Source organism: Meleagris gallopavo, chromosome 1 (genome assembly GCF_905368555.1).
Source record: "Meleagris gallopavo chromosome 1, MGAL_WU_HG_1.1, whole genome shotgun sequence".
NCBI classification, from domain to species: Eukaryota; Metazoa; Chordata; class Aves; order Galliformes; family Phasianidae; genus Meleagris; species Meleagris gallopavo.
Window position 1 is genome coordinate 121,959,502 of NC_139404.1, and position 17,069 is coordinate 121,976,570.

At 44.6% G+C, this 17,069-nt stretch overlaps 1 protein-coding gene across 2 annotated transcripts; it reads right to left on the reverse strand.

Moving 5' to 3' along the window:
• Positions 1–10,963: 10,963 nt before the first annotated feature.
• On the reverse strand, positions 10,964–15,880 carry LOC100544066 (uncharacterized). Of its 2 annotated transcripts, none has more exons than XM_085212235.1 (3): positions 14,662–15,880; positions 12,148–12,195; positions 10,964–11,184 (listed from the first exon to the last, which is right to left on the reverse strand). In XM_085212235.1, exons 1-2 carry the CDS (start codon positions 15,826–15,828, stop codon positions 12,187–12,189), a joined length of 1,176 nt encoding a protein of 391 aa, XP_085068361.1. In that variant the 5' UTR covers positions 15,829–15,880; the 3' UTR covers positions 10,964–11,184; positions 12,148–12,186. The 2 variants fall into 2 exon arrangements, with proteins under 2 accessions (XP_085068361.1, XP_085068351.1); XM_085212225.1 differs by having other exon boundaries at positions 10,964–12,061.
• Positions 15,881–17,069: the final 1,189 nt, after the last annotated feature.

The following is a 17,069-nucleotide window of genomic DNA, read 5'->3' on the forward strand; positions in this document are numbered from 1 at the left end:
TGCCTTCTCTAATGATGTTTGTCCCTTATCAGTAAGAAATAGTGCTAGGCCTGTTAATCCCCTCTAACTTCATCTAAAAACATTGTTTACTGTGGGGGAAAAGAAAAAAAAAAAAAAGAGAAATTCAGCTCAAAAAGACTGAGCGAGTTTTTTACTTTTAACATTCTGGCTTGCTTTAAGGGATGAAAAACTGGTATGAGGTTCAGCCCTAACAGTTACAGGTACCCTGCAAGCTGCAAACCCCTACTCTTCCCAAGGGCATGCCAAAGTACTCTTCCCAAAGTACCTCTCTGCACGGGGCAGAGCAGGAGCTCGTGCAGCTACTGACTGGTGCCCTGCTCCCAGTCAGGCACCGTAACTCACTGACGCAGCTTGGAAACATGCCCAAGGCCTATTTGCATGGCTCAGCCAGGGATTTGCTGGGCGCGTCCCAGAGAGAATGACAGAGCAACTTCATACCAACATGCTGCTGTGAGGTTGGTCCCGAGAACTGCTCTGCATCACACTGGTTTGTGCAGGGACCTTGGTGCCAACGTGTGTCAGCAGTGCGCTGACAGCAGTCTCTCAATATCAGCAGGAACATCCCTGGTGATGGCAGGAGGCCAAGTACAGGGCCAGCTCTGCTGATTCACAGAAGCCCCACATCCTCCGCCAGTGGTGATCTGTGAACACTGCAAAAGGGGATGGAACCCTTCCTAAAACTTCAACTCAGAGCATTGCAATCCCATTTTTATGATATTGATATCTTGGTAGTTATTGATGGGTGTGTATGGATGAAACCAAACAGCAGAGCCTACAAGTGTGTAAGGCTTCAGCTTGAAAGCAAATTGAGTGTATGTAATGGGAATGAAAAGGATTAGATTTAACAATATGGTGAACTAACCATTTCAATATACTGTCCATTGGTTGGCCAGGAGTTGTTAACATTATTTAATGGAGTTGAGCATGTAGGCAGTTAGTGGGCAGATTCCGTGTGTTCTTTCTCTTGATTTAACATGTCAAACTATGACACACGCAAAGAAATCCCGTGGATTCTGCTTTCAGCTTCAGGCAGCTACTAAGTCACTATTTCCATTTCAAATGTTTATTTATTTTGTTTATCTCTTCTCATCTTTTTCCCAGGACAAATGGTAGTTCTCAGATGAATTCATCCCCTTAAAACTGCAATATGAAAGAGCTCATTTCTCCAGCCAGGAGGACAAGATGTGTAATATTTTCTGTGTTATGAAAACATAGCATCTACTAAAAGTTTGTAAAAATTGAAGTACTCATTTTTTATCTTCTCTGTAGTCCCCTGAGAGATCTAAAAGCAATAAATGAAAAGACTGTCAGTACCTCAAGAGGATAATGAGAAGTTTTATTACCCAGGAAAGAAAAGTTTATATTGAAGCTCAGTGGTTACCAATTCCATGCATGAGAAGATAGAGCCTATCTTAAAAAATGACCAATTTTCTTTTTTCTGATGGTGGGAAATATTCCTCAGATGCTACAATAAATAGGCACAAAGAGAGCCATTGGAAAACACTTATAAAGTGCTTGTGGTCTATTTTTCTGTCCTCACTCCACTTGTTGTGGTTGGTTCAATAAAAGATGCCTTGAGGTATACCACCCTCCAAAGTTCAGACAACAACTACTGCTGCAGTTGGTGCATGCAGCACCTCTGTAGCTACTAGCACTGCAGCATCAGGTAGCCAGCTTCCAGATGGAACATTACCTCCCTGCTGGTGTAACAGGAAAAGCCCGAGGACTCAGTTTCTGAACCACATAGATGCAAATGTGGTATCCGATAAAGCAAACAAAAATGGGCATTTATGTTTTTATTTATGCTTAGATTGTTAGCATTCAGTTAAGACTTGGAAATGACTTTATATTTAGGTGGTTGTCAAATGTATTTATTTAAACTTATGTATTGAGGAAAAAAGAGGAATAAAGGTAGCCAAGCACAACATTTTGGCCTCATGTACAACAGCTGACAGCACTGATCTTGGTCACACACAGGCCTGGTCCCTACTGCCATCAGTACTGCTGTGAGTTGAATCCAATGCTCCTGTATGCTCAGTCTGCTTTCTGAGTCACATCCTGGCTCTGTAGCTCACACTACAGAGGTGATATCTGCCTTGTCTATAAGCGACAAGCAGCAGCTCACTTGCTGTGTGTTCCTGGGTGCACTGGTTGTGGTGAGCGGATTAATGCTGCCTAGGACTTGGACTCACCAAACCAACAGGACATGGATGCTGCTGGGGTTCTGTGGTATCTAAACCCAGGATCAGATTAGCTGTCTTGGCACCACATATCTCCCTTCTCCACAGTGAAAGTGAAGCTACAGCAGTCCTCCATCCCTGTGCCATGGCCTGGCATGCACCATGGGCTCTGCTTTCTCTCCTTAGCTTCTTGGCTGCACTTCCTGGTGGTTTTGATTCATATTGGTGTTAAGAAGGCTTAGTATTATCTGGCTTCTACATGTGGATCAGATAAATTCACTGCAGCCCAGCTACACAAAATGCCACTTGAGAGGCAGTTTCTTACAATCGTGAGATGTTTGGTACAATTTATGTCTTGGGAAGAGTCAGGATACTATCTGACAAAAGAATCCAACCATCTGGAATCACTTGCACGACGGCTCTTCGTTTCTAAATCCCTAAGCATTAAATCTTAAAGTATGTGCACACCCAAAAATCCCATTAATGTTGACCAGAGAAATGGCTGCAAACAATCTTGAAATGAGAATTTCTTCATGTTAAAGGCAAATTAAATTCCAAGTTTAAAGTAGCAATTGAGCTTTTTAATTGCTTCTTTCAGCTTTGGCTTTGTAAGAAGTAGAAAATAATTGCACAAGCAATGGTTAATTTAGAAAAGTCTATTCTGAGGGGAGGTTTTGTAAGATGTCAGAAATAGCAGACCATCAATTTTACATTGCAGCAGAAGAATTCCATATTAACAAAAAAGGTCTGGCTTCAAGCAGAACTGCTGAAATAGAAATTGAAGATGATGCTACAAATTGGTTTATATCAGTTTGGCTATCTTGTAAGTAGAGCGGGAAATAACTTAAAATTTCTGAGTTGGTTGTATTATGAAAAATCCACCTCATTTTGTATTAGCACACACACCTTTATGCATTAAAAGGCTGCCTATAATTTGCTATGGCAAGTCTCTGCAGTAAAGTAAAAGACATTTCTGTGCAAACTTAAAAATCCAGATTAATCTGTTTTCCTTTCACATATTAAAATGGAGCAAAAGTCTCTTAATTTAGATGGGTTTTTAGTACCTTTTCTGTTTTATGGAAATCGTTATGTTCCTGAGGGAAAAAAAAAACCAACTTTTCTCATGCTGAATTTGTTAAAATAAGCATTCAACGATGAAAACACTCAAATGGAAATACTCTCTAAAGTAAAAAAATGTATGCAGGTGTGATGCAGAACATACGAGGCCCATCTGTTGGGAAAGCTTGCAATAATTATTATCTGTTTGCTGTAAGGGCAGTGTTACTTTAAACAACGTGGTTGTTTTTTTTGGCATAATGGTGAATCCAAGGTCATGTGTACAAGCTTTGTTTTAGAAACATGAGAAGCAGAAGCTTGTACTGTAAAGAACAGCACATTGACTTGGAGGACAACAGAACTAGTAAGAGCAAAACATGCTGGAGGACTCAGAGCTTGAGCATCTCTTACCCACTAGCAAGCAACGTGATGCAGAAGAACCTGCACTGAGAAGAAATCAGAATGAATATTGGATTATTTGAAAATTATACAGATTAGTCCATCTTTAAAGGAAATTCAGAGGGCCATGGCCAAACAGCCTGACTACACAGACCAACAGTAGACAGCATCCAGCATAAATAAAAGCAAAGTAGTACACGGAAGGTAGACAAGAAGCATGTCTCTACTCAGGGCACCACCACTGCCTGGCTTCTGGGACCTTCTGCTCAAAAAACCCCAACTTATCAACAGATGAGGTTCTGGGACAAAGTCTGGATTAGAAACCACAACAGGAAATATAATGAAGAACTAGTTACATGGCACACTTTTACGATTTGACCTGCATCTTCATAATTCTGAGCTGCATCTTAGTATTGACTGTCTTCAGCACAATATGGAGCAATGTCTGACAGACTTTGCTATTTCCTTACTACTTGGAAGCCTTTTTCAAACAAAGAGTAGGCATATTTCCTGTCATTTACTATTGACTGTATTGTCTCCAGCTTCCTGATGTTCTGTAGCCACAACTTCTGATGTTCACACAGAAATATGTAAAATTGAACTTTTCTAGACATCAGTGAAAATCCTGCTTCTGCCACTAGCTCCCAAAGCAAGACAGGCTCAGCCAGTTGCCCCCCAGCTGTGACAAAGCACCAGCTAGCATGCCATATTGTCCACACCAACCCTCCCGTCACAGTTCTCCATCCCTGTTCCCAGTAACACTAGCAAATGTTCCAGCACAACTCTGAGCTCAGGTACACTGAAGTCTATTAAGTTTCCTAAACAGCTCTAAGCCTTCATGCTGAAACCTGAAATCACTCGCCTTCTTTTAACAATGGCATTTCTCACACAAAGAAGAAAAAAAAAACAAAAGAAAAAAACACATCAGCAGAATAGGCCCTTTCCCTCTTGTTCATTAAGTAATTAATAAGATCACTGGAAACTCTCTGTGGAATTTCACAAGGATTAAAATAGCAACAGAGAAGTTCATTGCATTGGCAATAGTTTTGAGTAGAACAAACTAACAGGTGAACCTGTCAAGAGCTAACATCTCTTTGCTTTCAAGTTCTTGCTTGACCAGGCCCACCATTTATAATACTGTTTAAAAAAACCTCACTATGTTAAAGAGGCACACGTGCTCAAGGCAACATCCGGATCTCAAGAAAGTAAATTCTGCATTCTGAAGAGGCATATTACTTCCCTGAGTTTGCATTTTTAAGCCTCTGAGCCAACAATCTCACCCAGATGTGTTTTTGCCAGAAAGCTTTCTCCTCCTACTTCAGCCAAACCATCCCACATCCACGCCACTATGTGCTGGCGCACAGGGTGTGTTGCCATAAACTGCAAGGCAACACAAACCATAGCACTAAGCACGTTTATCTTGTCTGGGCCTCCACCACTGTGAGATACGAATCAAGCTATCAGCAGCGTTTCCTGGAGTAAGCTCAGTAGCATTCACTGCTCTATCCTTACACTGGTGATGAGATGTCTCTACCAGCCCTCCTCACCTTACTGTTAGTTGGATTCAGTGAGTCTCCCAGCACCTTCACAGAACAATGTCTCAAGGCTGAAGCTGCAGAAATATCAGAGAGAGAGGGAAAAAAAAAAAAAAAAAAAAAAAAAAAAAGCCCTCCCACAAACAAGATGGATACCTTGGTTTCCACACTCTGGAAATTCATTATTCCTATGGAACTATGGGCTGGAGAGGCCAAGAGAATCAAAGGTCCAACAGCTCAGTTGCCATGAATCACAGGGAACCAGTGGCCCAAGGTCTTGTTTGCAGCTTCTTAACTTTGGGAATAACTCCACACTAACAGCTTCCTCATGCAAGAGGGATGTGAAGGTTGCACTTATCCATTCCTCTCTATTCTGAAGAACAACCAAGACATACATACATACATACATATATACATATATATATATATATGTATGTATCTCTGCACAACACAGAGCACAAGCAACTTGCCTGGCCTCTAGTGTTGTAACATGCTAGAACTGTATGTTTCCCACATTTCAGCATTGAGAAAAGGAATACAGTTTTTAAATGCTTGCTAACAAAGCCACAAAACAGTGAGTAATCTTAACAAAGGTAAATGTATCATTCTATACCTTGTTTGCATTGGAAGAGTCAGTTTTATTCCTTCTCATTTGCATGCAATCAATATGTTTAATACACAATACTCATTTTCAGAAATGTTGCATACAAATTACCACCCACTCTCCTAGCAAAAAAAAGCATTTGCAACTGTAGGTTGTACATTGTTATTTGTTGCACATGCCAATTATACAAGCTAAGCACTTTGTCTCCTTGCTAAGAAGCAACAACAGGAGCAATTTTTATAGCCAGTTCCATAAAGTGCTCTTGTGCTTGGTGGAGTGGAATCACCAGCAGCCTGCCCACCTTCACCTACCCACCAGAGCTGCTTCTGCTCACATATTTGCCTGCAAGGCACTGCACACCGGTAAGGATGTGTGCTTTTATTTACCTTTCATTACTACTCTTCTCCAAGACACTCTGCAAGTAGTTTTTTCACTGACCTGTACCACATCAAGCTGTGTAACTGAATCTCCTTTTTCTTAGAGGGAAAGAAGAGGATAGACCAGACCCCCTTAAGCAACCTTTTTGCCCTTCAATACCACCAAATTTATTGTGCTTCTTATGGAAAATCTCCGTTCTTGAAGATGTAAAAAGTCACGCATTTCCTTTAATGATCAAATGTAATGAAGATTTCTCCTGTTATCCACCAGTAGCTCGTAACAGAACACTCATCTGACATGGGAGATGGCTGATGAGGAAAAAAGGATGTGAAAAATAACATGGAAAGGAGAAATGTGAAATACTTCTCCTCTCAATGCAGAGCACTTTGATAAATCCATTGCTTCAAATCCCTCTCATTATCTGCAGTCACACCAAAGGAAGCAAGATACACACTTGCACTCTCTGAGCAGAAGCACCCCACACAGTTTCTAACCTTGAACCAAACTGTATTCCATTGCCAGGAATTCAAGATTGCAAACATTTCTAACTCCAGAATCCCTGTTAAATAGTTGTATAAACCTCATTCCTCAGCTTTAAGAAGAAAAAACGCCTGTTTGGCACACTGTATAATCACCAGGAGACACACATTGGGTAGAGAACAATATCTGTGTGCACAAAGTGCTACTCCTTCCTTCCTTCCAAGCACCAGAGCATGACTGACATTTGACTGTTACAGAGTGGGGACAAAACAAATAACTGAAAAAACAAAACAGAGGAGCAGAGGGAGCTATGGTGGAAGATAAAGGCCAGAGCAACAAAAGGAAGGGTGGAAAGCCTGGGCAGTGGAGGTAAGAGCTCTTGATCTGCTAGACTCTTTGAGGAAGTTGTCTTGTCCTGCCTACACCAGGAAGACCGATACATAGACACAGTCCAGGGGCCCTGCCACCATGCTGCCTTGCAGCTTAGAGATGACAGCCCCATCAGCTGCACAGTCAGCACAACCAGCCCTTCGGTAGCCTCCATCTATCTGCCTTTGAAGAAAAAGTCACACACGTGAATACACTGAAGCTTCGTATGCAAACAAATTTAACAGTGTCTTACAAACAGTGCATTTATTTATGGACAGTATGGACAACATGCGTTTGAAATATCTAAAGCAAATGTAAACCATGTTTCAGTTTTTAAAGTCATTCCTGACTTTAGATCATTAGGAGTGTCATTTAAAGCAGACAGTGGCATTTCTGACATCCAGTGAAGTAGGTGCAGATCCAGTAGTAGTGTTACAAGATTCAGAAAACAAAAAACATGGAAGTGAATGCTGAGTTTTTGACTCTACGCGTGTAGAGTGTAACAAAGGAAGCTAAGGAGTGACTGAGTAAAAAGGATTTTATGGCCTCAAATATCCACAATTAAAAAATTCAAAGAAAACGGAGTTTGTTTGGATGTAAGCATTCCCCCTGATGCCCTAGAAATACTCACACAGCAACACTGCACTGAGACACTGGGAAGAAGAAAAAGTGTTCTCTAAGGTAAAGAAAAAGCAAGAATCACCAAAAAAAGGTACAAGTACTTCTCAAAATATTTCAAATTTATGAATATTATAAAGATACCATACATGTTTCTGTTTTTTAAACTTCAGATACCACTTTGCTGGTTGCCCAGTAGGCTGCCACAGTACAAAGATGCCAACCAGTTTTGGTGAGAACTCCCAAGAATAAAAACCTGAGCAAATAGAAAAGAGTGCTAGACCCAGAAAATTATACACATAAGAACGTATGTGCTCAGCTACTGCACATTGAACTTTGGGACACTGTGACAGTCAAACGAAAGAGCTAAAATGAGAGGGGAGAAGTATGATCTAGCTTTGTAATTTCTTTATAATCACAATTTCTCTATAATCAAATTTTCAGGGACACAATTGCTCTGCTAAAAGAACTGCCAAAAGCACTCCCATAGACATTGTCAATTGTTGCAGTCCCTACTAAGCAGATGGCCCCCAAAATATTTGATAACTTTACTAGGCAGCATTTCCAGAAACACTTCAGTTGTTAGCACTGACTCACATCCCACCACTCACTGCTTATAACGGTCTCTGGGGTTTTGGTTTTGATTTTACTTTGGGAGTGCACAGATAGATCTGTGACTAGCTGCACCACCTCCTGACAAACACATGAGCCTTGCAGGTAGCCTCATTTCTCCCATGTGTACTCCATCCACACAGTTAGATACAAGGTAACCTAGATGTTTATGAAATTTATTCGTAGTGGACCATATTAACTTGGTATAACTACGTACATCAGTGTGAAAGGCTGTGTGTGTGCAGACAGACCAGCAGACATTGCCTGACCCTAAGGCTGGCTCTCAGAACACACTGGTGCATTCACCAGATTTTTATCAAGGAGAAAACCACAGCCAATGAGGTAATGCGAGAAAGAGCAGGATAGGAAAGCAACAATTTAGGCTTGAATCGGAGGCACATTGAAAAACCAACAGGATTTCATCAGAGCCCAAAAGTAATAATTTTCCTGAACTGCATATGTGAAGGGTTACCTCATGTGCAAAATGTTCTGCTGGCTTGCATTTATGACCCATCACTACAGTAGATAAGGGCAAAGAAGTACTAAGTCTCATTTTTCAGATGCTCGCATCTCACTGCTGCACATGAACAACCAATGATTTGACTCTACCTTTGCTGTAAACTGACTTTGAACTCCCTGGCCCTGCAAGTTTGCCCAGGTTTACACAGTTTTGTCTCATCCCTTTCCAAGTTGCAACACAGTGCTGCCAGTCATGCTGCACAGGTTTTAATTAGCCCTTTGTAATAAGAACGCTTATCAATCCGGTCCAGAAAAAGCACATCTGTGAAAAAAGTACCTGTCTTGCCAGAAATCCCTAACAATTAACTTATCTGAAATTACCCCCTGAACTACGTGACACAATTCCAGTCAACCAAAAGAAAACTATTTTTCTGTACCATGCTGGTCCTCCCTAACAAATCCACGCATTTCAGAATTTCCCAACTGGAAATTACATCAGTCTTCCATCTTTGCTGCAGCTTGATACAAATGATCAAGATTTATTTCAAGCAAAGCATCAGAAATTGCAGGAACACTGAAGAGTGAGCATCTTCCCATCCTACCTAGGTAGCAGAAGTTACCAAAACAGTATTTAAAAAATTGTGTTTTCCCAATTTCTGCTACAGTCACAGTGTATGGATAATAAAGTCACGATTGACTTCCACTCTAGTCCTCTCACATACTTCATGCTGTATTCTTCACACATCACTCAGTCAAATGGTTACCCTCAATGCCCACTTTCAGATAGCACACATCTCCATGCTGCCCACTATATTATGTAAATGACAGCAAGCTTGGCTTGTAATCACTAGAAGAAATCTACTTAATCAGTGTTGAGCTAAAGGTAGGAGGTTCTGCACGCCCTCCTTTCAACACAGCCAGCACACTGACCCAACAGGGACACAGCAACCCGAGGAGTAGTAAGAGCAGGACTCACCCAGAGCCATTGACAAAAGCAAATCCAGCAGTAACCAAGCGCTCCAAACTGACGAAACTCACTGAAGTTGAACTGAGAAACTAGAAAGAGAATTTTCATGCAGAAGCTTACAAGCAACAAGCAGAGAAGTATGTGTCCAGCAGTCAACTCCAAAGCAAGGGCACACAGTGAAATTACTGGGTAGCTCAAAGACACTGATGAAAGCCAGGTTCATGAAGAACTGGAATTAAAAAAAAAAAAAAAAAAAAAAAAGGCAGGGGGAGCTTAAGAGGAGATCCTGTATGTTGTAAAAACATCACTAATGATTTGAAAGACAAATTTCCTTTTGAAAGCAGGAAGCAATTTTAAAAGTCAACAACACCGGAGAGAAGGGCAGAGTCCTGGAAATGGCCTCCAACAGACACAGAAGACAGGGTGGTCTGACCCAGTCCCAGCAGCCAGCCAGGAAACTGGGAGGTGACAATGTGCCAGGAAGGGCACCAGCCTGCATGGGGACTGGAGAGACTGACGAACAAAACCAAGATTCTTGGCAGAAGGATTCAGCAAAGTGCATAGGAAATGCAACAGACTCCAGCTGGATATGCTGCTACCAAGTAAGACAGGAAAAGCAGAGATGCTGCTTTGCTGCCCTGAGTCAGTAGGTTAAAACTCACACTTGTGCAATTTGTCACTGGGACAAAGGTGACCAATGTCTGCTCATCCTTCCTTGCTTCTCCCGCCACGTGATGCTCTCCTGTCCCCCCAGATCCTGCTGCTATTACAGATCAGCAAGTAACAAAAATTCAATTTCTAAAGAAAACAGAACAGGGAAAAAATGCTGCATGCGATTACGCTGAGCACATTCTCAAAAATGAAAGATTTTTACAGCTTGTAACTACATTTGTGAAACTGTTCTACATTCTGTCCTACTGAATGCTAGTATCAGCCGGCACTGGATCACAATCCCATTTCAGAGACCACTTGAAATACTGGTATTTCAATATTGCAGACTGTCAGACAGATCCAGGCCTGATGCTGCTGTTGTCTCAGCAAATGGCGAACATAAATAAGCTATGACAACTACAGTTACAACCTTCAAATATCGAAATATTGAAAGTCAATTTTGAAGGCTGATTTTTGTTCTAGACAACATTATGGCTTTGTTTTGCTTTCCTAATTGAAAATCACAAATTCTGTAAAAGCTCAGAGGTCATGGAAAAAGGTGGCTACAGAATGGGAAGTGACAGTGTAAGAGCAAGGGAGGGGAAAAAAAAACAAAGACTAAGATCAAGAACAGTATTTATATATATAAAAATTTATTTAGGTGAAGTCACAAACATTTTTTTTTTTTTAAATCGATTTACAAACACTTCATGTTAAGCATATTATTGAAACTATCAAGAAAGTTAAAGGAGAGCAGATAACGGCAGTTGGTTTTTTTTTTTCCTGAAACAACTAAAGGCATACCCTTACCATCAAGCGCGTTACTGGATCATAGTATTACCTTGATCATACTCCCTAGTATGCAAGGGGAAAGGAAAAGAAAACAAAATACAGAGATGTAAAACAATTAAACCATGAACCAATGAATGATTTTCATGAACATCAGACCACAGAAGTCTGGTCTGATGTTCAAGATGCTAACTATTCTATGAGGATAAAACAAGAGCAGTAATTTAGGTCAGCTATTAAATCTGTTCAAGAATTTTGCAATGCAAAGTGGGCTATAAATTACTTCTGGAAATGACAGCAATGGTTAAAGAATTTTCTTCAGAGAAGAACGAAGAGGTGGTACTGAGCCTCACAGAATAATTTTGTCAACAACCTGAGTTATTATACCAAATGTAGGATATTGTGTTAAGTCAAATATACATTTATGTTGCAAATATTGTCAATGAAAAAGTAAAATTAACAGGTGTAACAAGACAAGTTAGGATTTATTTTTTAAGCAAATATAGTACACAGATTTTTTTTTTATTTTTTTTTTTTGAAGTGTCCAGTCGTGATCTGCAAAGATCCAGGATTGCACATAAGTTTGCTCAAATGAGAAGGGTTAATCTGCGCATTAAATTGGCTTATACTCTCAAAGTAGTATTTTAGGGCAGGGCTCTCCTCCGGGAGACTGTTCCTGACCTCATTCAATCAATGTTCAATTTATTCACTTTCCTGAATCTTTGCCCTCTTTGGATAGTCTGTGACAAGTGCTGCGCTGCAGGAATTCCTGTTTTCCAGCAAACTGGCTTGCTCTGCAGGTTTGTAGTCCATTGTTACAATTGCTGATTGGGTAAAATGAATTTCCTACGTCTTCTCTAGCACAGCTTGCAACGCAACAGAAGCAGAGGTAAAAGAATGCACTAGAATACCAGAGCTCCACTTAAACACCAACGGAGTCAGGCTGTTGGCACCAATAAGAAATTTTGTATTTAACAAATCTGTAAATATTTAAAAACCAAAGTTAGTCAGTTTTATATATAAACTCACCCACTTATTCTGCCTGCCATTCCAACTGGCCTTCTGCTTTCACGGAGTCTGAAATAAAAAAAAATAAACTGAGAATTGTCCAAAGATAATCCAAGCATAAATTTGTAGGAATGAATCTTGGCTATCCTACAATACACGTGCCAATCACTGCTTTTAAACAAAAACTAGGGTTTCTCATTTTACCAGATGCAAAGCAAAGTTACAGCTCTCTACTCACTCTCCAGAAATAACAACTGGCCTCAAATACATCCTTTCATTTTTGTTGACGTTGTTTTTACTGGTTGACCTTCTGTTGAACTGCAAAACTAGAGAGATACAGACTCTGCAACAAGCTGAAACGTAAGGAGTGTCCTGCTGAATGGGAAGGTGAAATCGAATCTGGCTGCCTAGTGCTAACCTTTGAAGCCATGAAAACAAAATCAATTCAAGCAATCTTGAAGAAAAGGTTTCTGTAAAACATTTTCCCTTCCTCCTGACAGACGAAGGCAGAAAAACTCAGATTCCGGTCAAAGTCTATTCTCTACAAAAGCCTATTTTCTCACATTTAAATTAGAGAACACTCTTGCCCAAACATAAAGTCACAGCCTTTTATTCCTTTCAAGCAGTTACACAACACAGAGCTCACAAGGAGCTGTGTGTGGGCAAGGGGGAAACCCATAGGTCACCCGGCGTTTCCCTGCTGCTGCTGCGCCAGTAACAAGCTCAAGCTTTTTCTCAGGTCTACATTTAACAGCTGCTCAGACAATTGTTTCAGTTAAGGACTTGTTTTAAAAAAAAGTTATAAAATACCCTGTGCTACCAATTAAAACCTGCTCTAATAATGGAGAAGTAGTTGAACCCACAATGAACAGTGGCTAAACAGCTTTTACTTTTACTTCCCATTATGCTACCGTAACACTGTAGTTTTTACATTCAACCAATCATTAAGCCAAATGTTGTTATTTTATAAACAAAGTAGCTAAAATAAACAAGCTTGATTCTAATTCACACAGCTTCCAGTATCTTCTTTTGATGCAAGTAAAGTCAATGCCAAGACTGAAATTAATTGGAAAATTTCCACAAGATCAAAGGAGATGGAGAATGTCTGGTGCCCAGCAGCAGCAGCCTGGAGCTCTTCACTGACAGAACAGCTATTGTGACAGTTACGGCCTAGTTGACATTATGAACTGAAGATCCCGTACAGAACAAGATGAAATACAAGAGGTATTTCCCATCTGGTGCTCACATAATATCATCATAAAATAGAAACCGAGCTGCTGTTCACAAGAATGGAGACATCTAAACAAAGATATCAGAACAAGTTACGTAATCTGGAGTGCCAAACACAGACAGCACCAAGGCCATACAGCTGGCGTTGGGATCTATTACAGCATTCATTAAATGGTGTTAGTTTCCATTCTTTTCCATGCAGGTTGGCCCAAGATGTTGCTAGGTAAAGAAGTCAGGAGTTAGTGCAATGCACTATACACTTGTGGATATCCTGAAAAGCACTGTCTCTTTCCAGATCAGACTAGTTTAACCTCTGCTGAGTATCTACGGTATCTGTTGAGCAAAACCCTTTGGGATGGCAAAGATCCTTACTACGGGCCTAAAAAAAATAGGTGAGAAACAAATATGATAATCTAACAGAATCCTTCAACTATCATTCAACTGGCACTCCAATATTCCCCTCCAGTGTATGCCACACAGTGGATTTAACAGATTCCAGCCACCAGTATTCTTTAAAAAAAAAAAAAAAAAAAAAATCGAAGCTGTAGTACAACCCCAAATATAGATAGGCAGCACTCTTGTGCCACTGGCACTTGCTGCCACCACTCGAGTAGTGGAAACAGCATATTTGCCTGTGTATGTTTGGGGTTATGCCAATTCAGTCACACTTGATGCTTGTAATAAAAGCAAATCCTTGACAAAAACAAAATCCCCCCTGCTTCCCCTGATCACACACATTCCACAAAACACTCCAGAACTTGTGGATTAAACCTACAAAGGTTGGAACTAAATTACATCTCCAAATCATGGTAAATTTGCAAGCTGCAGCCATTCAAACTGAAGTTCCTCTTCACTGACACCCGTGTTTCTGGCCTCCCACGCAGTCTGCAGCTACCACATGCTCCCACAGTAACAGGCCTCTACTCTTTGTCTTAGGTACAATTTTATTGCTGAGAAAACTGTTTTTTGTTTTTTTTAAAGACAATTCAAAAAAAAAAAAAAAAAAGGGAACCTTTCTTCTGATGTCCTAAGGAAAACACGATTACATCCCAGGGGAGAGAATGACTGGGATTTCCAATTCCTGAGGGGCAGAGCGACAGATACTGCAGCTATCTGCTGTGAGTCCCTTTCCCCACAGTGCCCACCCCTCCCAGCAGACACAGTCCAACATCTCACAGGCCCAAGCCAAAGCCTTCCATGGGCACAGGTATGGGGAGCAGTCGCCCTGGCTCCCCTCACCCCTTCTCTGCCCTTCCGAAGGGCACCACGGGGGCCAGGGAACCACCCTGCTGCCAGCTGTCACACCTGGCTCTTCTCCTCCTTCTTGGGGCTCTGGGATGACGACGATGATGAAGGTGGTGGCTGTGCCGGCGGCGCGGCCTGCGGCTCGCTCTCGATCCGATTGTGCCTGCTGAGGAGCGACTTGAGAGGGGCCATCCACTTCATCCACAGGTCCAGGTCGACGTCGCCCCACGGCAGGTTGGGGTCCTTGGCCGCCCGCCGCCGGAAGTCCTCGTCGTAGTTCATCCACGAGGTGCCCCCGTAGGTGGCGTGCAGCTTACGGATGGTGTCCAGGTACTTGAACATGGCCCCGCAGCGCGCCGGGTGCTTCTCACACACCACGCTGGCGTACACCAGAAAGGCCGACACCCACTGGTCCAGCGTGTCCCCCGGGTGCGGGCCGTGCTCGGGGGTCAGCTCTGTGTGGAGCAAGGAAAAGAGGTCAATGAACTCCCCCCGCCAGATGCGCTCCTTGGTGGCCTTGGCCAGCTGGTAGCCCAGGGGCCGCCGCAGCCCCACGTAGGGGGTGGCCGCCGCTTCCGCCGTGGGGGGCGCGGGCGCGGGCGCCGCAGCGGGCGCCGCCGCCGCCGCCTCGCCCTGCCCCGCCGCCGCGGCCGACGCCGACGCCGCCGCCGACGCCGCCGGGTCCCCGGCCGCGCTGTTCGCCACCGCCGCCGCCGCCGCCGCCTCGGCGCAGGGGCTGGCCGCCGCCGCCGCCGCCCCCAGCGCGGCCTGCCGCTCCAACCAGCGCGGGTTCACGTAGACGGTCCGCAGGCGCGGCGCGGCCCCGGCCGCTGCCGCCGCCGCCGCCGCCCGCGCCGCTCCCTCGGCGCCCGGCTGCAGGCGAAGCACGGCCAGGGCGGCGGGCGCGCAGGCGGGCAGGTCGCTGCCGTCCCGCCGCGGGGCCGGCTGGGCCGCCGCCGGCACCTGGAGCAGCGCGGGCGCCGCCCAGGGCGGGGAGCCGCCCCTAGGCCCGGCCGCCGCCGCCAGCGCCTCTAGGCCCGGGAGGCCGAGCCGCGAGCCGGGCGCTACGGCGCCGAGCACCCATCGGGTCTCGGCCACCGCGCTGCGATCCCGGGGGCTCCGAGACCTCCCCTCCTCCCGACGCCCGGCGAGCGCCGTCCCCAACGTCAGGGGGGCCGCGGTTCCGGCCCGGCGCCGACGGCGGCTCCGCCGCCTCCCACGTGGCATCGGCGCGGCGGCTCCGGGCAGCGCGCGCGCGGCGGGGGGCGGGGGCTGCGGGCCGCGGGCGGTGCGGGGCGGGGCCGAACCGGGGCGGGGCGGGGCCGGGGCCGAGGCCCGGGCCTGGGCCGCGGCTGCACGGAGGCTTCATCCGTCCGCGCCTTCGCCGGCAGCGAGCCCGGCGGGGCTCCTCGGGGTGCGGCCCGTGCCTCACCGCCATCCTGGTGTAGGCTCCGGCCTGCGCTGCCGGCCGCAACGCGGCATCACCCAGCCCGGCAGCTCCGGTGTAGCTCGCCTGCCGGCATCGGCAGGCAGAGCCCCGTTGAACGGCCGGGAGGCGTTACGGCCGTCTGGGACGTATGTTCAGTGCCCTTGTCCTGGGCATTTGTAACGGGTTTATGTTGTGCAGCGTTTAGCTGATGGACGCATGGAAAATCACAGAGAACTTGTGAAGTGTGTAATTTATAGATTAGTTCATAGGACTCTCCAAAATAATGCCTCTTATTTATTACCATGAAAACCATAACTGATTTAAAGAACACAGTAACGCTATTTCCTAGAGCAAACTCTCAGCTACAGAGCACTAGTTTTCAGTCCAGTCACCACCATTAGCTATGCATTTTCACCAGCAATGAACAGGAGCCTGCATGCCATTCTCACTTTACTGGAGCTGACTCACTGTTGCCACTGCTGCCACCCCTCGCTGTGCTCACACCCAATGTTTGGGCCTCACAAACATTCAGCAAGTGTCAATGAATGTCACTGGGTTCCATTTTTTCTGCTTGGAGGAATTCAATTCCACATCTTAGCCGATCCAGTGGTTGGCAAACCTGCCCATGGCAGGCAGGTTGGAACTGGATGATCTTTAAGGTCCTCTGCAATCTAACCCATTCTATCGTTCTGTGATTCATCTGCACTTCCATATCAGGCTGCCCCTCTGTCACACAGCAACAAAATGTAGTGGGATAACAGTGGGAAGGGTCAGCCTCTACAGTCATGCCACTAACATCCGCCTCTGATATTGTGGGCCAACGTCGTAAAAGCAGAGGCATTACGTTTGGAGCAGCCCTTGTTATCCTATAGCAACTGCTCCTGTGGCGGTAACCACAGGCCATGCCTCCTCCAGGCCTCATGTACTGCTGCACCATGGGTTCCTCCATGGCCGCACGGGGAGATCTGCTCCACACAGTGCCTGTGGGCTGCAGGGGGACGGCCAGCTCCTCCACGGCCCTCTCCTGGGCTGCAGGGAG

Bases quoted from the DNA above. Each gene is read 5' to 3' on its own strand.
- LOC100544066 (XM_085212235.1), bottom strand. From the start codon at position 15,828: ATGCCACGTGGGAGGCGGCGGAGCCGCCGTCGGCGCCGGGCCGGAACC.